The sequence below is a fragment of the Frieseomelitta varia genome, unplaced genomic scaffold (genome assembly GCF_011392965.1).
Source record: "Frieseomelitta varia isolate USP_RPSP 00005682 unplaced genomic scaffold, Fvar_1.2 scaffold_371, whole genome shotgun sequence".
Taxonomy (NCBI): domain Eukaryota; kingdom Metazoa; phylum Arthropoda; class Insecta; order Hymenoptera; family Apidae; genus Frieseomelitta; species Frieseomelitta varia.
This window is the reverse complement of record NW_025110114.1, coordinates 232632-258523: the sequence shown is the minus strand read 5'-3', so window position 1 is coordinate 258523 and position 25892 is coordinate 232632. Positions and strand designations below refer to the sequence as shown.

General features: G+C 33.4%; 2 protein-coding genes across 3 annotated transcripts in view; one reads left to right on the top strand and one right to left on the bottom strand.

Moving 5' to 3' along the window:
- LOC122531018 overlaps positions 1-22742 on the top strand; it is a 39455-nt gene extending 16713 nt beyond the window's left edge. Inside the window, exons 1-13 of one of the 2 annotated variants that reach the window (XM_043658547.1) lie at positions 17280-17297; positions 19379-19616; positions 20312-20466; positions 20547-20741; positions 20818-20930; positions 21001-21167; positions 21283-21438; positions 21513-21580; positions 21667-21747; positions 21841-22002; positions 22072-22269; positions 22349-22453; positions 22540-22742. In XM_043658547.1, coding sequence (XP_043514482.1) covers positions 19432-19616; positions 20312-20466; positions 20547-20741; positions 20818-20930; positions 21001-21167; positions 21283-21438; positions 21513-21580; positions 21667-21747; positions 21841-22002; positions 22072-22269; positions 22349-22453; positions 22540-22658 — 1704 coding nt within the window. In that variant the 5' untranslated portion in view covers positions 17280-17297; positions 19379-19431 and the 3' untranslated portion in view covers positions 22659-22742. Of the gene's footprint in view, positions 1-17279; positions 17298-19378; positions 19617-20311; positions 20467-20546; positions 20742-20817; positions 20931-21000; positions 21168-21282; positions 21439-21512; positions 21581-21666; positions 21748-21840; positions 22003-22071; positions 22270-22348; positions 22454-22539 lie in introns of those variants that run through there. The other variant, XM_043658546.1, reaches the window with a different exon arrangement.
- A 1212-nt stretch (positions 22743-23954) lies between these two features.
- Positions 23955-25589, bottom strand: LOC122531017 (bifunctional transcriptional activator/DNA repair enzyme Ada). Its single transcript, XM_043658545.1, has 2 exons — positions 25499-25589; positions 23955-25188 (listed from the first exon to the last, which is right to left on the bottom strand). The coding sequence occupies exon 2, from the start codon at positions 25161-25163 to the stop codon at positions 24603-24605; it is 561 nt and encodes a 186-aa protein (XP_043514480.1). The 5' UTR covers positions 25164-25188; positions 25499-25589; the 3' UTR covers positions 23955-24602.
- Between the last annotated feature and the right edge of the window lie 303 nt (positions 25590-25892).

The following is a 25892-nucleotide window of genomic DNA, read 5'->3' as shown; positions in this document are numbered from 1 at the left end:
AAAAAAAAAGAACGCGATAGATGGAAAGATACTCCACGTTAGGCCGGGTACACGATGGTTCCTGATGGTTTCGGGCTTTTTTCTGAAAGCCTGCGACCCCGAGCAATCGCTGTGATTCTTCTTCTTCTTCGTCGAAAATTACACGCGAGCCCTCCAAGCCTGGCGAGTCCAAATTGCAGCGATAAAAAGGAGAACCACTTATCCTTAATAGAGTTATTTCGAAATTAAAAAGAAAAGAAAAAAAAAACGCACGATGATACTTAGGAAATTAAGGAACTTAGAATGAAGAACCATTAAGTTGAAGCTTCTTAAATTGACAAGTACTAAATCACTGATTTTAAAACGCACAGTTTTGTTACTTGGAATCTAAAGTCGAACAACGAGTTCCATCTTAAATTTGTTATTGTAACATTTGCATTTGTAAATCCCTTGTAATTTTACAAGACTGTAAAACTTTCCTCGTTTTATTACTGAACCTATTGCTATTAAGCAGAAGAATTCATCGAGACTGACAACTTCTAACTGTAGAACAATATAAAATTCTATTTTAAACTTAATTCTATTTGAAACTTAAACAATCAACAAATCCTCGCAGTTTAATTAAAACACGCGTCAAAAGTTTGCTCATTTTATTGCTCTCATTTTATTGTTCGACCATCGAGGTTTAGATTTGAACTAATTTAAAATTTCTACCCGGTGATATAATACCAACGAGTTCACAAGAAAGCGGCGAATTATTGTACACGGTTTGGTCACTCGTTATGGTCCGCAATCAGTTGCCAGCGCAAGTGGTTAAGGATAAGTGGTTCCCTTTTTCTTTCCGCTGCAATTTCGCCGATAATGTCATGTTCATCTATGGAAATAACCCCTTTATACTACATTCGATACATTCTCCCTCGAGCTGGAGGAAAGTGCAGCCCCAAGCGGAGCTGAATTGCCCTGTCTCAGCCTCTGACAGCAGCTGACACGCGTCTGTCCGAAGGCTCGAACCATTTCGACGAGTGCACGGTGTTCAGGCTCGAGCGGCCAATGTGTGTTCGAACATATGTCGAAGAGCCGGATATTCTTTCGCGACGTCCTCCCGCATTCTCGATGCTTCTTTCCTCCTTCTCGTGCTCGCGGGCTTCTCCTCGCTTCGCTCGTCTCTTCTTTCTTTTTTCTTTTTTCTTTTTTACCGCCGTTGACTGCCGGTCATCACTCGATGACGGTCACATGGCAAAGAAGGGCCGCCTCCTTCAACGACAACCAGGTGCGACCACGTGTCACAAGTTATTTCAGCGATGGGACAGATGGACCCTGATGGCATCCGGCCGGCCCCGCTTGCATCACTTTCTCGTTTTCCGCATCGACGCTCCGCAACAACGTTCCTCTCCGTTACTCGCGACAAAAGAGAACACTCGCGGCTTCTTTTCCTTTGAAGGTTAATAACATTTTGAAAACATTTCTGCGTGCGGTTTGGCTTCCAAGGTGTTGCGTATATGTATATATATTTAAACGGTGATTGCGACATCCAGGATGTTCAGGAGCAGATACTTTCTGTATCTTCCTCTAATTGCAATATTTCTTCTACATTTCCTCTACGTTTCTTTTTGTATTTTGTATCCTTCTTCTTTTATTAATTTTGTTGGAGAAGTAAGACACTTGTAGTAGTTTTTTTTTTTTTGGAGCGATAATTTTTTTAAAAGTGACGCCCGTATTAAATAAATTGAAAGATTAAAATAGTTGGCAATGTTCAAGGTTTCTTCTAAATTTCAAAAAACTTTCAAAATTCTATATATCATTCCCCATTCAATTATATATATCATACCCCAGTAAAGAATATTGTTACGAGACAAGACATTTAATTAAAGTTAGTTTTTGGAGTAATAATTTCTTCGAGAGTGGGGTATTAAGTAAAATGAAATATTAAGAAGCAATGACTGCAAGATAGTTGGTTCTTTTCTAATTGTATCTTCTTTCAAACTTTTTTTTCCTAGGTTTCCTTCTAAATTTTAAGAGAGTCCCAAAATTCCCTATATCTTCTACATTCCCCCATTCAGTTTTCCAATTTCCTTGCATCACTTTATCAACTTTCATTTAAAGAATATTGTTACAAGACAAGGTACTTATTGTTAGTAGATAGTTTTTGGAGTTACAATTTTTTTAAAAGTGTGCTTCGTGTCAAACAAATTGAAACATTAATGTAATAGTGACTACAAATTAATTGGCAACATTTTATTCTAGCTTCCCTAGGTTCTCTTTTCTTCCAAATCTTTTTTTTTCGTAGGTTTCCTCCTAAATTTCAAGAGACTCCCAAAATTCCCTATATCTTTTACATTCCCCCATTCAGTTTTCCAATTTCCTTGCATCACTTTATCAACTTTCATTTAAAGAATATTGTTACAAGACAAGGTACTTATTGTTAGTAGATAGTTTTTGAAGTTACAATTTTTTTAAAAGTGTGCTTCGTGTCAAACAAATTGAAACATTAAAGAAATAGTGACTACAAATTAATTGGCAACATTTTGTTCTAGCTTCCCTAGGTTCTCTTTTCTTCCAAATCTTCTTTTTTTCTTAGGTTTCCTTATAAATTTCAAGAGAATTTCCAAAATTCTCTCTACGTCTCCTATATTCTCCAAATTTTCTGTATTTCTATGTTCACACGTAATAACAAAAGTATAACTTGGTTGTATAAATCGAACTGTTCAAACAAACGTGGATAATCGCCGTTTTACGTGGCAATTATCTTATTATCGCATGAAATTGTAATTTTCATTTCCTGCGCGTTACGGTGTCATTACAAGCATGTGCAGCGCGTTACATTTTTTTGGCATCGCGAAATCTTCGACGTGTAATAACGTGGTGTTGTAAAATTTCATGCTGGGTGGTCCGGGACGCGAGATGGTGGAAGGGATCTCCCAGACGTATTATTATGTCAAAATTATTATGTCAAAATTTAGATTAGCCGCACTATCGATATCAGCGCAATTTTTTAAGATTAACTGCCAGCTCGTCTTTATTCCGACTCTTACTTTCAACCAAGATACTCTCAAGTGTCTTTTTGTTTCTTTCGCTTTGAATGTACGTACGTAAATAAAATATTGGCTTCTAGCTTTGATTATAGTCTTCAAGTTTTTAAAAGAGAATTATACTAAAAATTATACTATAACTAAAAATTATACTACAAGTTTAAAAACACACACACGGTATTTTAGGTAAAATATTTGGCCTTTATTTGAAAATAACTTGAAACATATACTTTTAAATAAAATACTTCAACATAGAGAGTGGACGATACTGATCACTTCGAATCGCATCACGCTTCGAGATCGGCGATGTAATGCCTACAAATAGAGTCCAGTTCCTCAAAGTTCTTCTTCTTTTTTTCGAATGTTCAAGAAACCCTTCATTACCAGTTCAAGTTTATATTTAGACGTTTCTTTGGCCAGTCTTCCTCCTCATTTCCCGTGCGTGTTCCCTTTGATCGAAACACGCAGAAGCATTCGTTGCAGAATTAAAAAAAAAAAAAACATTCTCTTTAAAACGAGATTAACACGAACGTACAAATTTATATCGATATTTGCGTGATTTCAATATCACTTAAAAAAATTTCTCTCGACACTCTGCAGCATTGAGCAACTGGTTGTTACAAAAGAAGCCCGTAGCTTCGTGCGTTTAACGCTCCTTAACGTTAATTAACGTTCAATTGAAAGATAGAGGAGGATCGATATTTCCGAGCGGTGCATTCGATAATGCGAAATGGCGTTATCTGGGACCGTATTCTTCGAACGCATTCCAGGTAGTTCGTTAACTGCCTGTTGGCTAGTGAAAATCGAAGAAGGAGGGCTAAAATACTTGCTTGTTTGTCTTTCTTCGTTTCTATTATACAAACGTGAATATTCGAAAACCCTCTACACTTCGGAAAATATCACTTTCGAGTACTTCGAAAAATCTCTAGTCTAAACAGTCTAATAATATATAACAAATATAATGAAACATAATAATATAATAAAATAATACAGTATAATATAATATATATAATATAATAATATAAATATAATAATACATAATAAATATAATAAATCTCTAGACAGTCTAATACTTTTGGTAATTTGGTCATTTCACTTTCCAAGAATCTCCCATTAATTTTTACATCTCGTTAATTTTTAGTCCTTTATTATTCCTTCGTTACGCTTCACTCAGCGAATATTTTCAGTTTCGACTCTCAAAAATTCACTACCTCCTCGATCACCTCTTATTCACTTTTAATACTCGACAATTCTATCGTTACTCCTTAGTTTCCTAACTTGATACTATTTCAGTTGAAATATTCAGTTCTCTCCTCGATTTGAAAGTATCCGACCATACTGTGAGCGAAGAAACGAAAAACGAGACGTGTTAACCACTTGCGCTGGCAACTGATTGCGGACCATAACGAGTGACCGAACCGTATACAATAATTCGTCGCTTTCTTTTCGAACTCGTCGGTACGATATCGCTGGATAGAAATTATTGAAAAGTAACAAATTTATTGTTTGTTTTGCCTATTTTGTTTTACTTAAATATATAATTTTACTTCTTATAACATGTTGTGCTATAATATATAATATGTTATAACATAACCTATGTTATGCCTAATATAACCTGTATTCTAGTTAAACACATTGACATTTAGTGTGTTTATTGTTAAATTATATTGCAGATTAAAGCTGTATTAACTTTTAAATAAAATAAAATTTTCTACAGTGTCAGAAAACGACATTACTTATAGGTATCTTTAAACCACTTGCGCCGACAATTGATTGCGGACCATAACGAGTGACAGAACCGTATACAATAACTCGTCGCTTTCTTTTCGAGCTCGTCGGTACGATATCGCTGGATAGAAATTATTGAGAAGTAATAAATTTATTATTCGTTTTGCCTATTTTCTTCTACTTAAGTATTTTTTACTTAAAACTGAGAAAATATTGCAATTTTGGGCCAAATGTTGTCGACATGCATGGACACGTCATTCTCAGCGCAAGAGGTTAAAACGCGAGTCACTGGCAAAAGATTCGTCGGACAAACGACTTCATTAAGCCGTCGCCGAGGGGAAGCCCCGGCGATGATAATTAGATTCACAGAAAAATGTTAGAACAATCGTTCATTCATGAACGAGTGAGAGATTGTTGAACACGGTTTCCTGCACGATTCTGCATGTACCACTGGACAAGTATTTATAGTTATCGCGTCTGCGGCTGCGGCGCGACCGGAAACCGATTATATTTAGAAAAAGACCTGGCTGAACTGTCAGAATAACAATTCTGCTCGCGTTTGTCGAGAGAATCGCCACGACGGCGACGAGGCGCTTGTCTTTCTCCTTCGTCGGTTGTCAAACGCGACGTACGACATCCGTCGTTAACGATTCAACTCAGAAAAGGGACTATGAATTTCTCGTTGCTTCAATAGCGATCAATTTATTTTCTAAAGATAGTTTTTCTAGCGGAATTTCGAGTTTCCAAAGCTCACCGTTATAGTTTCAATTTTAATTTCTCCAACGTTAGCTCAATCATAATATTAATTATTATGTTATTATAATATTTTGAAATTTAAATAGGATTGGTATTAAGTTTTATCAAAGTTTTTCAAATTTATTTTGTGTCAATTCGTTGTTGTCCGACTATGTATTAATTTAAATATCATAACTTATATATCATAAAAGATATAAATTCAGGATGATCAATTGGATTATCAGTGCATCGTTTTATTTTCTGTTAATTTATGTTCGTATCAGACAAAATTTATCCTACTACTTTTGATCGATTGTTTCAAATTATCATCATAATTGTCATATTATTAAATTTATCTTCATATCATGTACAATAATTTGTCATAGTTTTGTTAAATAAAAATTGTCAATTCAGAGAAATGTGACATGTCCATTTTTGTTAAATTCTCTATTTTTATTGACAATCGAGGAAAGGAATAACCTGATCAATTTAAAGTCTGAAGATTGTCAATTGGGAGAAATAGTGATGTCAATTTTCTGACTTTTATGTCACTTATTGACAGTCGAAGAAAGGAGTAATCTAATCGATTCAAAGTTACAATCCTTTAAATCACTAAGCCTTTTCAATTCCAAATTTTTCCAAAAATTAATTGTAATAACCCCGTAATAAATCGTACTCGCAATAATAGAACAACGTAGAACAAAAGAAAGGGGCGCAAAGAAATTCCCTCCCAAAGGAGAAAATAAAAGAGATAAATATAAACAATATTAATTGAATCAATACATATAAACTGTACAAAATAAATAAAATATAAATTGTATAAATGTTAAATAATATTAATTAAATAAATAAATATAAACTATACAAAATATAAATAAAATATAAATTATATAAATATTAAATAATGTTAATTAAATAAATAAATATAAACTATACAAAATAAATAAAATATAAATTATATGAACATTAAATAATATCAATTAAATAAATAAATATAAACTATACAAAATATAAATAAAATATAAATTATATAAACATTAAATAATATTAATTAAATAAATAAATATAAACTATACAAAATAAATAAAATATAAATTATATAAATATTAAATAATATTGAATATAATGTAACATAGTAAATATTGTATAATATTTATAATATTAAACAAATATAAACGAACCGTTAGCGTCGATCGTAAAAAGAAAAATAGCATACGACTCGCCTAGAATTAGGCGGCGTATCATCCGGCGTGGCGCGGTGGTTTTCGCATTAAGGATGACGAGGCAACGATCATAACACTATGCGCGTATCTGTTGCCAGTCGAGCCAGATGGTGTGGCACAAAGTGGGCCTCGATCCTGAGACTTCGAGCGGTGGCTCCTCCCCGAGGATCAAGGTCACACTTTTTGCAAGCGCGTTCACCTCGCAACGAAGAAGAAGAAGAAGAAGAAGAGAAGAGACGTCGACGATGGACCACCGGATCATCGGCGATCCTCTCGGTGCCCGGACGTTTATTGCGCAATTAAAAATCTTCGTACGGTTATCGGGCGATTGGATTTGTTGCGGTTTGCGAGAGAGAAAAACCAGAGCGCGTTACATCTCTCTCGGAGGGGGAGAGGAGGGGGGAGGGCCAACTTCCGGCGGCGAAGCTTTTTTCCTCGGATCTGCGACCGGCGAAAAAATTCAATTTATACGAGAGGAGGAGGGGGAAGGGGGGGGGGAGGTTTCCGGTGCAACTTGCTCGATGCTCTCCGCGCGAAGAAGGATTTGTTTCGTGGAGGAGACGTCTCTTCTCTTGAAATCTCTTGCGGAACGATTAATTTAACAAATTAATTGCCATAATTCTTTTCTCATCAAGTTTAATCAGTTCAATTGGGAATTTGCCAAATCATTGATTTTTTTCTTTTTAATTTTCAATTATCAATTATCACGACTTAACATCCTAACTCGAGAATGCTGTTAAGAGTATCCTTCGACTCTTAATAATTATAATTTTTCTAATTATAATTTGCAATTCGAAGACACACTGTCAACTGTTCAATCAATTAACCGATTTGAGATCACTTTCACGTGCTTCAAACGCACGGAAATTATCTTGCAAATCCGTCAGATCTCATCACACGAACCGCAGTTCGTCTTATTCTAAGTGGTTAAATTGAAAATTCGACTAACTTCGGAATCATTGTTTCGCTGAGAAAGGTTTCGTCGCGGCCACGTTACATTTCGGCGCGCCAGTGGCATCCGAAAGGAAGCGAAAGAACCTCGTTCTTCCTCGCGATTTTCACCTCGTAGACCAGCTTCAGAAAGCGTGAAGCCGCGCGTTATGCCTCGTTGCCAATCGATCGTCTAGTTATTCAATAGACGAAGAGGAGCTGCTGCCTATTACGTTCTCGCGCGTCGAAACCATTTCTTTCTCTTCTTTCTCTCTCTCTCTCTCTCTCTCTCTCTCTCTCTCTCTCTCGTTTCTTTCGTTGGCAGGGAACAATCACTATTACGGTTGTTCTTACGTTCAACGCACCAGGAAAGAAAGTTTCGCGAGCAAAGATATTTGAAATCGCAAACGTGTTTCCACGTCGCGATGCGTGCACCATTCTTTCATAAGGTAGATTAACAGTATTCGATGATTACGTATTCTTCTTTCACCGTTTCGTCTATATTTTTGTATTACGCTGTTTATTCCTCAACTTCAACAGATATCCGATCTTCAGCTTCACTGAGACGAAATGTCACTGGCGATTAAAACTAATTATATACATTATGTACATTATGTACATTGTTATGTATCTTCAATTCATCTGAAATTCTAATAATTAAACTAATAATTAAAACCAATATATATATAATAAATACATAATGTAGTATATTATATATATAATATATAGTAATAATAATAAAATAATATATAATGTAATATATAAGTTATAATAATAAATATATAATATAGTATATAATATATAGTAATAATAATAAAAAAATATATAATATAGTATATAATATATAGTAATAATAATAAAAAAATATATAATATATTATATATACTGTATAATAATAATAATTAAAACCAATTACATATACATTATGTACATTGTTATATATCTTCAAATTCATCTGAAATTCTAATAATTAAACTAATAATTAAAACCAATATATATATATAATATAATAATAATAATAATAATAATAATAATAATAAATATATAATATAGTATATTATATAATATAAATAAAATAAATAATATAAATAATATAAATAAAAAAATATATAATATAATATATTATATATATAATGTATAATAATAATTAAAACCAATTATATACATTATGTACATTGTTATATATCTTCAAATTCATCTGAAATTCTAATATCAAATTACAAGTGCCAATTAGGATGTAGAACGAGACAAGTCGAGATACGTTACGGGAAAGCAGTTCATACAGTACCGTTTACATTAAAACTGTAACAATTTCATATATATATTACATTTAATATTTGTTCATAGTATGTTTAACACATATTCGGTGAAGTGGACATTTGTATCAGTGATAGCCATAAATAATGTTTTTCGATACTGTGTAAAATTTTTACTTTGCTTGAGAATTAATACAGTTCTAATCTATAATATAATTTAACAATAAACATACTAAATGTGGATATTAAACTAGGAACTGTTTAAATAGAATGTAGATTATGTTGTAACAAATTAAATTATTGTCGCTTAGCAATGTATATTAAATTCGAATAAAAACGACATTACTTGTGGATATCCCTGATTAATAAGTTAATGAGCGAAAGTAATGATTGAACACGGTGCTTTCGTTTTATCGCGATAATTATTTGAACGCTAGTGCATCCACTCATTGACACAAAGATGTGACTATTCGCAGATATCAAAGAGAACAGTTTATAAAAATTATCAGTTTACTAAAATATTTTGTAGAAAAATATTAACAGTTTATATATAGACAGTTTATAAGAAAAAATTCGAAATGGACAAGCTACGCATTGCTTGTTTCTGGTTTACATTATGTTGCCCTAATCATTATGTTATCTTATCAATTCTGATGCTGGTTTTTCATCGAAACGCATGCAAGTCGCGGGAGAGAACGAAAATTGAGAGAAAGGGAGAGGTTGATGAACACAAAAAGCAATTCAGTGGCAATTATAAAAGAACACGTGATCACGGTAAAACAAGAGTCTCGGCTAATAGCGTGTTTCCGGTTTACGAAGGTAAGCTCTACGTAGCAACGAGGTAACCGCAGGTACGTCCCCGCGTGAAAGGTAAAAACCGAGCCCTAATCAAGATCAAAGCACAGGCACGGCAATCCCAACGATTTTAAACGATGTTACACTCGATAGATCGTTTCCCTTTCTCGTCGACGAGAAAAGTCAATTATCGAAGGAATCTGTGGTATACGCCTGTTCGACCGTGGCGAAGATACGTTTGAATAAATTTCTGCGTATCGAGTTTTTGAAATTTCTTTTGAAATCTCTGAATTTTCTCCGAGGAGAGTCGAGTGGCAAATTTTCGAAAAATCTTGAGCACGAACATATTGTTACGTTAGATTTATATGTTTTCAGGGAGTCACAAAGATATTTCAACACGACACACCGTACTTAATTTTTGTAACACAATATATAATGTTTCGACTGAAATCTTTGATCGTTGAATAGTGAATTTTTAATTTCATAATATATTTTCTGGTTAGCTGTGATTTTATTTTACTTATCTGAAACATTTGGGGGGCATCATAGCCCAAAATGGTCAAAATGGCCAATTTATAATTTTTCTGACTTTTTATAGGCGTAAAACATCGTGTTTTTAAATATTTGGATAATTCTTTGCAAAATATATAAGTCAAAGCTCGTACACTCCCCATTGTATTATAAAGTTTTTTTATGTTTCTTTTTTCTTTGGACTTCATTTTTATGCTTATGCTTTAATCGTCGTTAAATAATTTTCCAGTAGTCGAGAGTACCGATTAATTTCCGTGCAGAGGAAGAGACAAGTTAAATTTTTCTAAAACCTAAAAAAAAAAAAAAAAAAAAAAACAAAATACCATATACCAGACACTGATACTGAGTACGAAGTCAATTAACTGAAAAGATCTCCCATACATTGGCCAGAAATGAAGAAAGGTTGCAGCAGTCGAGCATCGAGGTCCCATTTGTCCCATCGATGAACCAAGAAATAAATATAAAGTATAATTTATAGCGGGCATCCTGTTTCCAAGCTGCACTCGCTGCGCTCATTATCGTCCCGGAATACCCGTTCCTCCACGCCAGACAAGGTAGCATCCGCGCGTTCTGTCACGCGAGCTGCGTCGAACAAGCGTCGGAAAATAAATTCCTCCTTAGGGAGAAAAAAAAAAAAAAAAAAGGAAGCAAATGGAGGATTTATAATTCACGATCAACTCGGTCGACTCGTTTCAGAGGCACGCGATACTTGCCTCGGGTCTCTCCCCGCGTCCTCGCGTTTCCCCCCATTGCACTCTTGATTAAACGATCCTTAAAATACTCCACCTGTTCCATTCGGTTCGATTTTTATTTCCTCCCCACCCCTCCCCCCCCTCGATTATTATCTTTGCCGCGATATTTCGTTTCATTACACGAGGCAAATTCCAGCGACAACGGCACAGCGCAAACGGCGATTTATTAACTTTCGATTGAACGCGAGCGAACACGAAAATAATTCGATAGACAGGAGCGAAGGAACGAGGGTTATTCTCGTTTTAGGAGAAATATAGTAGTGGGTACAGGGTGGGCCAATTTTTCTAACCGTTTGCGCTGGCAACTGACTGCGGACCATAACGAGTGACCAAAATCGTGTACAATAATTTCGTCGCTTGCTTTCTGAACTCGTCGGTAGGACATCACTGGATAGAAATTATTGAGAAGTAACTTAACAAATTTGTTATTTGTTTTGCCTGGGTTATACTTAAATATACTTAAAACTGAGAAAATAATTGTTGCAATTTTGGAACAAAAAATTCTCGACGTGCGTGGTTAACCACTTGCGCTGGCAACTGATTGCGGACCATAACGAGTGACCGTACCAAACCGTATACAATAATTCGTCGCTTTCTTTTTGAACTCGTCGGTACGATATCACTGGATATAAATTATTGAGAAGTTTATTATTTGTTTTGCCTACTTAATTATACTTGAATATACTTAAAACTGAGAAAATGTTGCAATTTTGGGACAAAAAATTGTCGACGTGCGTGGCACGTCATTTCAGTGCAAGAGGTTAACCGCTTGTGCTGGCAACTGATCGCGGACCTTAACGAGTGACCAAAACCGTGTACAATAATAATTTCGTCGCTTTCTTTTTGAACTTGTCGGTACGACATCACTGGATGGAAATTATTGAGAAGTAATTTAACAAATTTATTATTTGTTTTGCCTGGGTTCTATTTTAATATACTTGAAACTGAGGAAATATTGCAGTTTTGGGAGACAAAAGATTCTCGACGTGCGTGGCACGTCATTCCAGCGCAAGAGGTTAATAAAACCTTAAAATATAAGAAAAATGATGATAATGATAATGATTGGAAGTGATTTTTAGCCTACTGTGTGTTTCAAGGACCACGTGCTTGACGAATTTCCTACAATTTTCTCGAAACCGAGGCATCAAATGTGAAACTGTCTGGCATATCTTCGCACGCAGAAAACCACTCCCCCCTGTCCAATCCGAAATTAGCTCGCGTCTACGTGTTTCTACTTAATTTGAGTAAAATACTCTGCCAAATATCGCCTTCGGCGATTATATATATATTCTGTCAACTACCAAACATCATACACACTCGCTATTCAGTTACGTGTACGTCCACCAATCTAGAAAGGACCCCAGCAACAAGGAGGACCCCTGTCTAATCCGAAATTAGTCGTGCTCACGTCCACGTATTCCACTCGTATTTTACTCGTAAGTTAATCTATCGAATATCGCTTTTCGCGATTATTATATACATTCTGCCAAACATCACGGGCGCACAGTCTAGAAAGGATCCAGAGCGGCCAAGGAGGAAACAACCGAATCTGAAAACGCGTCTGGTAATCCAACACCGTGACGGAACAACAGAGGGAACAGCTTAAAGCTGGCTGCCTTAACGGCCGGATATAATAAAAGAGAGAATCCGTGAATAACGGCGGTCACGTTGGACTCTCTATTTAACTTGGCGAGGAGCTCGTCGGGGAAGAAGGTGCGCCCGGAGTGGTACACACCACTCTCACGGGATCGACGTTTGCAACGTTACGAGCCCTCTCTCTCTCTCTCTCTCTCTCTTTCTTTCTTTCTCTTTCTCTTTCTCTCCCTTCGTTGGGCTTTCGTTCTCAGGAACCCGAGACCCACCGTGAGTTTCTAGCCGCGTATATAATGCACGGAGGAGAAACGCGACAAGCACCGCGAGAGAAGGAATGCGAGGAACGAGCTGCTTTGCCAAGGCGTTACACGTCGTCCCTCCTTACCTGCTCTTCGTTCCGGGGAGTACACACGTATATACGTACACTTGTACGCTTGTACACTTGTACACAGGCCTCAACAACTACGCGTTTTCTATGCTCGCATTGTTGTCCATTTTCCCTCTCCGCCGAGAAGAATTCGGTCCCTTTCCTCCATTTGCCTCTTAATTCGAGACCTTCCGGTCCAGAGGCGATCAGCGCCGTACACCTTGTCGAAGGGACGTTTGCCTTTACAAACGAAGCTCTTTTCTTCTTGGAAGGTTTGAATGGCGAACGCCCATTCTTCAGAATTGTCCCAAAATTGCAATATTTTCTCAGTTTTAAGTATACATTTAAATGTAACCCAGGCAAAACAAATGAGAAGTTTATTACTTCTCAATAATTTCTATCCAGTGATATCATACCACAACGAGTTTGAAAGAAAAAGAAAGCAACAAATTATTGTATACAGCTTGATACTCGGTCACTCGTTATAGTCCGCAATCAGTTCCCAGCGCAAGTGGTTAACCTCTTGCTTTGTAATGTGCCATGCACGTCGACAATATTTTGTTCCAAAATTGTAACATTTTCTCAGTTTTAAGTATAATTATAATTCAAGTATAATTAAGTAAGGCAAAACAAATAACAAACTTCTCAATAATTTCTATCCAGTGATATCGTACCGACGAGTTCAAAAAGAAAGCGACGAATTATTGTATACGGTTTGGCACGGTCACTCGTTATGGTCCGCAATCAGTTGCCAGCGCAAATGGTTAAAGAGGAAGCGGTCTAACAATAAGAGCTCAAAAGGTGGAATTTTTTTTAGAAAAAAAATTCGCCTTTTGCTGTTTATCGTAAAATTCCAGCAACAAAATTATACGTATTTGTGATTTTATAATATTTCAAGGCAACAAAACAAAAAAATGAGATGAAACGAATAAAATGGAAAACTTTTCAAAGAAATGCCAGAAAAATTTATCACTTTGTTATTTTATTATTTTACTCGATCTTACTGCAAGTAATGTCACTCGTCGTCTCCTTGAAATAACTAAGCGCACACCAGTACGCATTCTCAAAACAAAACAAAACAAAACAGCTTTAAGGGGTTAACATTCAGGAATTCAACATTTCTCCGTTAAGAAACCTGTCCTAAATTCCTTCGAGGACAGATCCTCCGAAGAAGTTCGGTCTCACCGATTCCTCGCCATTAAAGAAACAATGACATAATGACAGCAATCGTATTGTTGCTTATCCTATATGAAATCATCTTTGGCATGGCTTTAGGTGACTGCGGTTTATCTGATCTCCTTCTCCAGGATTTTCGCAATTAGTAGAACTGTCCTAGGTTTCCGGACGCGAGTCGGTCTCCTTTGAGAGACCTCTTTTCTCTCTCTCTCTTTTTCTCTCTCTCTCTCTCTCTCTCTCTCTTTCTCTCTCTATTTCCTTACTTTATTATTCATCGTAGCCACTAATGGGTGAACCGAGGTGTAAAGACCGATGTTTTATATGAACGAGCAAGTATAATTACAGTTCGACGTTCAAGTAATTAGACCGACGATATCAATTAACCGGCGTTCGTTAGACGTTATGTAAATCAGTGAATCAGTTTTTAATCAGGTGCAACACCGGGGATAAAAACGGGTCGAATGAATCATTTGCTTGTGAACGTTGCTTTAAGGGGCCAGGACAGTTTGACAGGCCTAAAAATTACGAATACTTCGAAGGGCTAGTAAAAAGATTGACATGAGCTTTTGTGGTTTATTTTAACACATTACGACAGCATACTATAAAGAGCAACATTAAAAGAGAAAAAAAGAGGGCTCTTATTTAACTTTTTAACGGCATCCTTTTACATGACTTTTTTTTTTTTACGTTGCCTATCGGTGTGCATGATTCCAGCCAAACAGGATTAGTTGCAACAAAGAGGCAAAAAAAAGTTCAAAAGTAAACGATATTCTCTCTAGGGATTGACGATCCAACATTTTCATTTTTGTGAAAATTATGAAAATGGCAGCCATTTGTTTTTGATGTATCGAATTTATGCCAAAAATTTCTACGTTTTTTGTTTATATCTTTCGAAATTGTTAAAAATTAAAAAAACGTTCGATCGTCAATCTTTAGTAAATGTCAGACTAAAGACACGTACCAAGTTTCACAGTAATCGATTTGTTCGATATCTTGCACACCGTTTCTAAAAACCTAATTTCGAGAGAAACGCGTTCAAAATTTCAGAATGTCATGTATCCTTTACTTATTTTTTTTTACTTGTATATCGCGGCTCATAGTTCTCACAATTCACAACTAAATTGAACCCAAGTCCCCTGATATTCGATTCACCAAAAGTAACATTTGAATCGCACGATTTACACTTTATAATACTGCTTAAAGTTGTAAACAGTGATACAAATTCAATTATTCTCTGTCCGCGGATTTATTATTACATCCCTTAAATAAGTCACTTTAAAGGCCAGGACCTTTTGTATCTTGTTTCTAAGGCTTCAGACTACTGTTTAAAACAAAACAAAAAAAAAGTCGATTTCAAACCTTAAGATTTAAGCTTTAGACTCACGTATTGTGTACATACGTACGTACACATCTTGCTCTCTTCATAATTGCACACGCCCGCTGAATATTGATACGTGTTACCACGTGTTAACCCACCCACTATCGCGTTGCACGTTTCAGCAAAGTATATCTGCTCGGCAGTTCATCGGAATTTTATTGTCATTCGATATTTGTGTAGATTAGCCGGTAGTCAACGTTCGTACTCCGATCGATTCCGATTTCATGTTCGAATTATCTCAATTGTTCGTAATTTGACACTCGAAACACACTTGTCCAATTTCTAATCTCCAATCCGCTTCATTCTCGCGCAGATAAAGGATTCATTGGCGCTTGTAAAATTTCGCTGCTATGCAGCATCGTCCAGTTCAATTATGCAACACTGTGTGGATGATTCATGCTCGTGTGATTCATACATACCTTGACATTCAATGATACTTTATTTACTGATCGATGCATCAAGTATGCCTAATTGGAGCTCTGGTGTATAGGGTGGAAGTTTGCCGATCTTCTCTAGACTCTCGCAAGATCGCAATTCGCGATAAATGAATGCAACTGATGGGAGCATTGCGTTTAATCATTGCCGTTGACATACTTTCGGGACAATTGCGTGTAAGAAATATTATTCATTCGAACTATCATATTTTGTAAATAAATTGTGCAATTTTATTTAATTCAACCACTGTAATTTTATCGATGTACTATGAACAATCGTATCCGTCAGCAATAATCTCAGACTTTCGAAATTCTTGTACAAATTTGTTTGCAAAATCTACTTTAATCGTCATTTAAATTATAAAGATTTATACATAGAATATTTTAACACGATTATTATAGCGTTAATAGTGTTAATTTTCGCTTATTTATTTATTTATATTAAAATTTTTTCTTATAATATTATTTACTTATATTTTTTCTTATAATATTCTTTACTTATTTATAGTAATATTTTTTCTTATAATATTCTTATAATATTCTTTACTTATTTATATTAATATTTTCTCTTATAATATTCTTATAATATTCTTTACTTATTTATATTAATATTTTTTCTTATAATATTCTTATAATATTCTTTACTTATTTATATTAATATTTTTTCTCATAATATTGTTATGATATTCATTATGAATTTATATTAATATTTTTTCTTATAATATTCTTATGATATTCTTTACTTATTTATATTAATATTTTCTCTTATAATATTCTTATAATATTCTTTACTTATTTATATTAATATTTTCTCTTATAATATTCTTTACTTATTTATATTAATATTTTTTCTTATAATATTCTTATAATATTCTTTACTTACTTATATTAATATTTTTTCTTATAATATTCTTATGATATTCATTATGAATTTATATTAATATTTTTTCTTATAATATTCTTATAATATTCTTTACTTATTTATATTAATATTTTTTCTTGCAATATTCTTATAATGTTCTTATAATATTCTTCATTTATTTACATTAATATTTTTTCTTGCAATATTCTTATAATATTCTTTACTTACTTATATTAATATTTTTGACCAAAGTCAAGTGCACATACGTGTGACTGAAATTTGCCACCGACAAATGTAACCTTCTCATAATTTGGCAAAAAGTCATTTGAAGCCGGGAGGGAAAAGTGGCGCGCCACGTGAACACGGACATCGGGCCGGAATAGAATGGAAGAAGCAACAGTATTATGTTTCGTTGCAAAGTCTCTCCGGTGGTCCACCTGTCGGCGTAGCACCTGCCTTTCGTAACCACTTAATGCCGACGTTAATGACCATTCATGGATCGTTGGTTATACGACATGTGGGCAATAAGGTGGAATGCGATTTATTCGCCGCGTTTACGTCGACAGCCGTTGATGCTCCTTTTTTCCAAATTTCCTTCCCGCTTTTGGAAAGGCGAATTAACTGGGTTTGCATCGATCAGTTTGCATTAAATTAAGCAGTCAGTGTTTCGTGGTCTTTGTATTTCAACCCATATCTGGTACGATATCCAACTTCGATCCATTTTAAATTTTACCATTCAATTGCGACAATTTTATCATTTTTAATTTTCGTCCACATTATTTTACCATCTTACCATTTTTAATAGTCCACATTATACATTAGTTGTAATGACAATTTTTTCTTCAAAATCAATAAAATGGCATCAACCGGGAACACGAGTGCAAATTATATAGACGACACGGATGAATTTTAATCCACGATATGCATACATACTTATAATCACAATTTTAACTTTAAAATACTTTTTTTTTTTTAATATGTAAAATATGTTACATATTTTGTTAAATATTATTAGTAAAATGGTATTAACCAAGAATATAAGTGTAAATCATATTGCCACGATAATGGTGACACAAGTAAATTTTAATCCACGATATACATATTTATAATCACAATTTTAACTTTAAAATACGTTTTTTTTTTTTTAATATGTAAAATATGTTACATATTTTGTTAAATATTATTAGTAAAATGGTATTAACCAAGAATATAAGTGTAAATCATATTGCCACGATAATGGTGACGCAAGTAAATTTTAATCCACGATATACATATTTATAATCACAATTTTAACTTCAAAATACGTATCTGTTAAAATATGTGAAAAAAATCAATGAAGTGGCATCAACCAGGAATATAATCGGGCTTAAATCGTACCGCCGCGCGAACGAATTAATCGGCGTAATTAGAAGCTAGATTGTATTAGTTGGAAATCAATTACGTATCCTGTTCTTTCACCTTGCGAGGCCGTTGACACTGTAACAAATTAATCGAGGCATCCCGTTTAAGGTCGTTCGCATGACCCTCCGCTCGTTCATGGGAATTCGTTTCGCAATTCCTTCAGGTTTTACTCTATTGATTTGTTCCGCGAAGACAATGAATACTCGCGAGGGTGGTACGTGAAATTGCCCCGTATAAAAGCGTATTATCTTGCAGCGTGGCTTTCGAACCTTATAAATAATTGAATTCTAAATCTAAGAAGCTAAGATTGTTAACTGGCGAACGGAGTCTCGAGATCTCGAGGCTTCGTTCGCCAGTTAATTAATCCGTTTCCTATCGAACGAAATACTTTGCAGATCTAAACAGATTTAAACAATTTAATTCAGTTAAATATTCCACAAATAACCATTAGAAAAATCAATTAGCTAATTAAGTAAGAAAGAAACATCTCACTCTGAGAAACGCTACAATTTTTAATATTACATTGGTACCATAGAAATTTTAATCTTTTTTTTTTTTCTTACGAACTATTTAAAGTATTGTTATTTCGTTAATTAATTTAAATAGTTTTTCTTACAGAACTATTTAAAGTATTACGATTTTGTTAAATAATTTAAATAATTTTTCTTACAAAACTATTTAAAGTATTATTATTTTATTCAATAATTTAAATAGTTTTTCTTACAAAACTGTTTAAAATTTATTATTATTTCATTAAATAACTTAAATAATTTTTCTTACAAAGTAAATATTTAAACTATTATTATTTTACTAAATAATAAAATGTATTTATTAAAAAAATTTTAATACAAAATATTTCGCCAATTACACCATAATTATACATGCTTTTTTCCCGTTTTTTTTCTTCTTTGTTAAAAAAATAAAATTAAATAGTTTTTCTTACAAAACTGTTTAAAGTATTATTATTTCATTAACTTAAATAATTTTTCTTACGAAGTAAATATTTAAACTATTATTATTTTACTAAATAATAAAATATATTTGTTAAAAAAATTTAAATACAAAATATTTCGCCAATTACATTATCACACCATAATTATACACGCTTTTTTTTCTGTTTCTTTTTTTCTTCTTTGTTGAAGAAATAAAATTAATTTCGAAGAAATCGTATAAAAGGAACCTTTCACAGCTGTCGCGTTTCACTTGCAGACGCGACTGTGATCACGAGCGACGACGCCCTGCAAGGGTACGACCCCCAGTTCATGGTCGGCTGTTACTTCCCCGCGGAATTCCAGGGTGAATTCGTGACACAGGTGAGCGGAAACGAAGCCGGCGGTACGAGCAACGAGCCCACTCAATACTCCACCATCAACATCACGTTCAACGCGATCCCCGTATGGGGTTACTGTCACAGGAGAGTTGGCGATAACGTGTTGCTAATGGACAGGTAAGGTTCTACCTTAATATCACCACAGAGTTCACTTATTCCAACGACCTTCACGCAATCACGACAATTGCCATTTATTCGATTGCCACCTCCTCAACCGTTAGCTCGGTACACGCGAGAGTGAATTGTTTTAAGGGGAGATGTTAGATTGCACTGAATTTAGAAAGTGAAAAACTGAAGGAACGATATGAACAGGTTCAAGAGTGCAGTTTAACAAACACATCTCCGATCGCGGGATGTATTCTTGGTACGTAGTTTTAATAAACGTCGGTGGTTCGGTCGATTGTTCAGAATTTATGTTTAGTCTGCGAACAAGTGCTGGTCTATTAATGTCGAGCCGCGTTCAAATCCGTAACTGAGTTACGGGATTGCACGCTTACTTAACGCGCATCCTTAGGGATGGCCCCGACGCGACGTCTACACTACGTCTGGGATGGAAATAGACCGGTCTCCAGACGATGTCGGCCTGTACTTTCTCCTCTCGCGGCTATAATTATACGAGAAAACGTATTTAGAATTATTCAACCGTTCGTATTGATTGAATTATTATTATTATTTTTTTTTTTCAATTCTTCATTCACCTCGAAAGTAGCTTCGATAAGAAATAGATCCATGGTCCTTCGTTCCTTCTTTGAATAAAGAATAAATGAAAATCGAACGAGGTGAGCTCACGTATGTATGTATGTGCATTTCAGGTACGGCGATGGCGACTGCATCCGATGCTTCCGATTGTTAAGGAGATCCCGCAACGTCATAGAGGTGTTCTCTAAAGATCTGAACAGGTGTTACACTTCAGAAGCCACTGCTTTGGCCTCCTGCGATTCATTAAATTCCACCTCGATTTTATACCGTATGTGTTCCAAGCAACCAGCTCCAAATATTCACATTGAAAAACGTTCTCATCTGATTGCTTGATCATCGTTTGCACAGGTACCAGGGAGATTGGAAATATTCCCATAAGAAACGAGTACTGTCCGATAACTGGCCAGTATCACTTCACCTACAGTCTTAATAATGGATCTAGCAAAGCTATCGAGTGCAACAGCTTCTCGTCTTCTTTCCACAACTGTCCCGACGGCTCTGTCTTGAGATTACACTTCAATCGTTGCAACTTTGAGCCTCACAGTAATTTTCTTCTTTTTACTTCCCTTCTTATGTATGTAAATGAAGATGACTAATGTATTTGCTACGTGTGTTTCAGTGAATCTTACATTCAATTGCTTGGGCAACTGGCCTGGCCCGAACGGTTCTACTTACTTTGCTCTGATGGACATCAGTGCAAACTATGAAGGTCGTCCGCAATACAGATGTGGGGTAAATACTGAGGATACAGTATTTCATTTCTTTGTGTTATACATTCCTTTAATGAAAGGATTGTTTTTAGCTATTTCACGTTGACAATAAAAAAGGGAAAACGTACATGGCACTGAGCAGCGATTCGAGCTGTACACAGAATTTGGATAATTCCACTAGTGGATACGAAACGTTGGTTCTTAGTAAAGTTCCCAATCAGAAGAAGATGCCAAATTATGTAAAGACTCACGTAGCAACGTCAGTATATTTTTCTCCTTGTATCTAGTAATTAAATACTTCTGATGATCTTGTGATTTTGCAGTGATTTTCTATTAGATTATTTAATTAATCAGACTCTATTTCTGACTTTTAGATTCCCAAAATGGGCACAGGGTGTGTGGGAAGAGTCTCTGATTATCAATGGCACTATGACTTTCACTGATCTCAATGGTTATAATAGTTATACGTTCATCACCGTTGATTCGAATGAAGAAACTGGTCGTTACATTGTTTACTCCAAAAATCAATGGTGAGATGATCTAGAGACACTGATCTAAAAATACTTCTTTACATTCGTATTTAAAATAACAAAAATACTTTCAGCGAACAAGTGGCTTACGTGTGTTTAATGATGAGGCAACGAAGTGAAAATGTATTAGAATTTGCAATAGGTATTTACTTTTTGATCATTATCTCGGTCGTCCACGGATATTAATTGAATTATTCAGTTTGTTAAATGATTAATTTTTCTGTACAGGAATGGTATTAAATCCAACTTATCAGTCTTATTTGTGCGATGATGTTAATTTAGACAAACCAGTTTGGATGACACAAGCACGTAAGTTAATTTCAAAGAAGAAAAGATGCAAATACTTAATAGCCATTTCAAGGTGAGAGATGATAACATTAAATCAGATGATTTTAAAATTAGGGATTGAACGTGCGGTAGAATCACCTTGCCCAATTACTGGACAATACATGGGCATGATAACTGACCTATCAGGAATGTGTGCTGAATTAAGCAGCAACTGCAACACCCGCGAAATAATGTATTTCAAAGTTACTGATTGCGAATCCGGAGAGCTCTACGAAGGTATTTAAATAACTTAAATAATCGAAATTCATTGAAACTGAAACTCAAGAGAAGAATTTAATATTTTAGAACGAACATATTTGTGTCTGGGACAATGGGAAGAGAAAGGTGTCATGTATGCGTATACTATGAGAAATGATACCAGTACGAACGAATGTTTCGTTGGCTTGATCGTAAATGACGAAGAAATCTATATCAAAGAAGCGGGAGATCATTGCATGAGAAATATTGATCCTAAGAAAGAAGGAATGCGGTTGTATAAGAAGGGTAGGTTTTTAAACTAGGATCAAAAGTTAAGTTAATATTTAATATCAAAATTGTATGTTTAATGACGAAATGTAATCAGGTCAGTGTTATGGAAATTCTCCAAGTCCTGCGCCAACGCCAATGAAACCAATCCCTCACAATCCGATAATGAGAATCACCACAACTCCGCGGTCGAGAATATCAGGTAAAAATAATATTATGAATATGTGATTAACAACATTATACTTTATAGATTTTATAATATAATTAATTATTTTGTCACGATAACAGGTACAACCAACATATCAGGAAATAATATCCCATCATTTGCTGCATGCAAAGCCACTGTATCTTATCCTTTCGTGATATTTACAATGATAATTACATTTTCACGAAACATTTACATGTAAGTTTAACTAGCAACGCCATTAATAATGACCAATGAACTAATGAGTGAAACGTAGAACAAAAAAATCTTACTGTCATGAAAAGAAGTCATAAGAGTTTTTTTTCAATTCTATCAAGATAAAGATAAAAATTCAAGGAAGCAAATATCATACATGAAGTATATTTGGAACAATATCTATGCATTACTAATAATAGTAAATGATCAGGGAACAAAAAGTATTTAAATATTTTATGGGTATTGAATACTTAATGAGCAACTATATATCATTATCATATTATTGATATTTCTCTTTAATGGTGTATTTTCTTATCACACACCATTAAAGTTTATTTTGCATTTGAAAAGTGTCTTCAACAAATATTTTTGTAGATACATAGATCTTTGTTACATTTCTTCACCAAACACTGCCTTGTAAGATACAAATAATAGTAAACTCTATGTCTTGTTAAGAAAATCCAAAGAAATTGTCATACAATATTTTCTGACTTTAATACATTTTTCAGTAATCATATAAATAAAATTAGTAATAAGACTGATTAATAACACTGTACAGAATGATTCATCAATAACAAAATATATATATTTTTCAAATTTGTACTTAAAACAGAAACTAATTACTTTTTTTTTTGTATGTATAACGTATAATGTATAATATGATACTTCGATGATAATTAAAAACTTAAAGTAATATACAAGATAATAATCAATCTTAGGGTACAATGCAGCTTGTTCTCTGTGATTCCGAAAAAGAATTTTATATGAGCGTCAATAAATTTTACGATTTTTATATAATTATTAAATTAAATTTAACATTGATTTTTACGGTTAACATAAACAAGTGTCATACTTGTATCTGAAGTAGGATTTTTATGAGCGAGTACTGTGGTTTACACTTTTATAAAATGCTTTTATACATATAATTCATTTTTATATTTATATTATAAATGTATATAAACATGTATTTATAAACTTATACCTTATCTATTAATGTATAGAACCGATGATACAGTAATATTTACAATGTAGATAATATTTCTCCAGTCATACTGTGTATAAATTTAAATAATAAGTCCATCAGATGCCAAATTAATTCCCATTGCCAATTCTTTAACATTAACGATTACTTTTTTAACTTCAGCATTTGTAATGCTTATTTTTTAGACATATTGAAACATATATGAAAGGCATATTAAAAAAAAATACACTTATTTATTAGCACTATGGTGATGAATATTTTATATATTGTCAATCAAGCAGATTCATATTTTGCAAATTAATACAAGATATCAATTATAAAATATTAAAATTAACACAAAAAATGCAACATTTTTATACAAAACAACTATCTAAATGCAAATATAAAATTAAATGATTCTATTTATCTTCAATTTATACTACCATCTTGGAATTATTATGAATGCTGAAGATCATCCTAATGTCATAGTGTTCCTGTTACAATATGCAAGAGTGCAATGAAATTTGATAGAATTATGATATAATTTTAACTTAACAATAGAAATTTTTACTTGACGATTTAAATATTAAATATTTTTTAAATGTATATAATTTATATTACATACTTGTACATTAAGGATAACAAAAATAATTTTTCCCCAAAAATAACTGCTTTTTGGCAGTATTATATATGATTAGTCAATAATGCTTCAAACGTTTGTATAATATCCACTCCTTAATGTAGAAAAATGAATAATTCTTCTTTTTATATCATCAAGTGTGTATTTTATGTAATTGTATACAAATACTAAGGAATTTTCAATAAGTTTGTATATTTATATTATGAAATAAATATTTTGTAAGTAACAGAACTTGATGTAATATGATTACTATGATTATATAAAATTAAAAATTAGTACTTAAGTATTTATTTATATAAAGCTAAGAATTATTAAAAAAAATAAATATATGTAAGCATCTAAAAGAAAACTTAAATGTTTGCACATTCGCGTTCATGCATTAGAAAATTTTCTTTACATTTTGTTCCCCACTTATATTTATTACTACCAGATTTGCCTACTACACGATGGCATGGCACCAAATAAACAATATTGTTTCTCATTAATGCATTTCCAACAGCTCGAGCTGCTTTTGGTTTATTTATATTATGTGCAACTTCTTCGTAAGTAACAGTTGTACCACATGGAATTAGCATCAAGGCTTTCCAAACTTTTATTTGAAACTCTGTACCTTTCATAAGGATCAAAATAGAATCATCTACAGATGCATGGTTGGAAAAGGCTTTCTCTAAAATTTCATTTGTTTCATTTGAAGTATCTTCTACTATTTTGGAAAGAGGCCAATTGTTCTTTAATTCAGTCAAAGCTGTCTCATTCTTATGAGCAAACGTCAAGTGTACAATTGCCTTATCAGTGCTAGTAATACCAATTAAACAATCTCCAAAAGGTGTAGGATAGATACCGTAATTTATCTTGAAATTTTCATACTTCTCTTTATATTCTTGCGGTGTCATATTTTGGAAACGAACCATCTTGACTAAATGAAATCTGTAAATGCTATAAAAATAATAAAATACAGGCACTGAAGAATAATATGTTTACACCTGTTATTCTTGCTATTTCAGAATAATTCTTGCAAAACTGCGGAAAATACGATAATATGCAAAGATATATAAAACACTCGATTTATTAAATGAAACAAACTTTGTTTCAAATTCAATATTTCTCAAAATATGAAATTATATAAACATCCACATACATAATCCTTATGCTAAAGGCTTTTAACTTTACTCATACTGAAATGTTTTAATTTAATTATTTAATAGTAATTTATTTTCTTTCGAAATATTATATGACAAATACTTACGAAAAAACAACTCAAATTCTACTGTGTGGTTGACACAAGTAAATTATTTTGAAAGGTTAATATATATATATATGTATACTTAGAATTAAGGTTTATACTCATTAAAAAAAAAAACAGAAAATAATTGGAATTTTTCATTCGACTCAAAATTAAGGAAAATAGTTTATGTAATTAATATAATAAATTATGTATTTATGCAATTTATATAATAAATTATTTATATAAATTACATAATAAAATGACATTAAAATTATAAATAAGTAACTAATAACACCCTAACAGAAAAGTACTATACGATAAATGCGTACATAAAATTATTTTTTTAAAAGAAAAAAAAACTGGTATTTCGCAGTTTCTTAATATAAATACATAAAAAAATACATCTATGTTATAC

Coding starts and splice junctions, on each gene's coding strand:
- LOC122531017 (XM_043658545.1), bottom strand. CDS start 25,163: ATGGTTCGTTTCCAAAATATGACACCGCAAGAATATAAAGAGAAGTAT.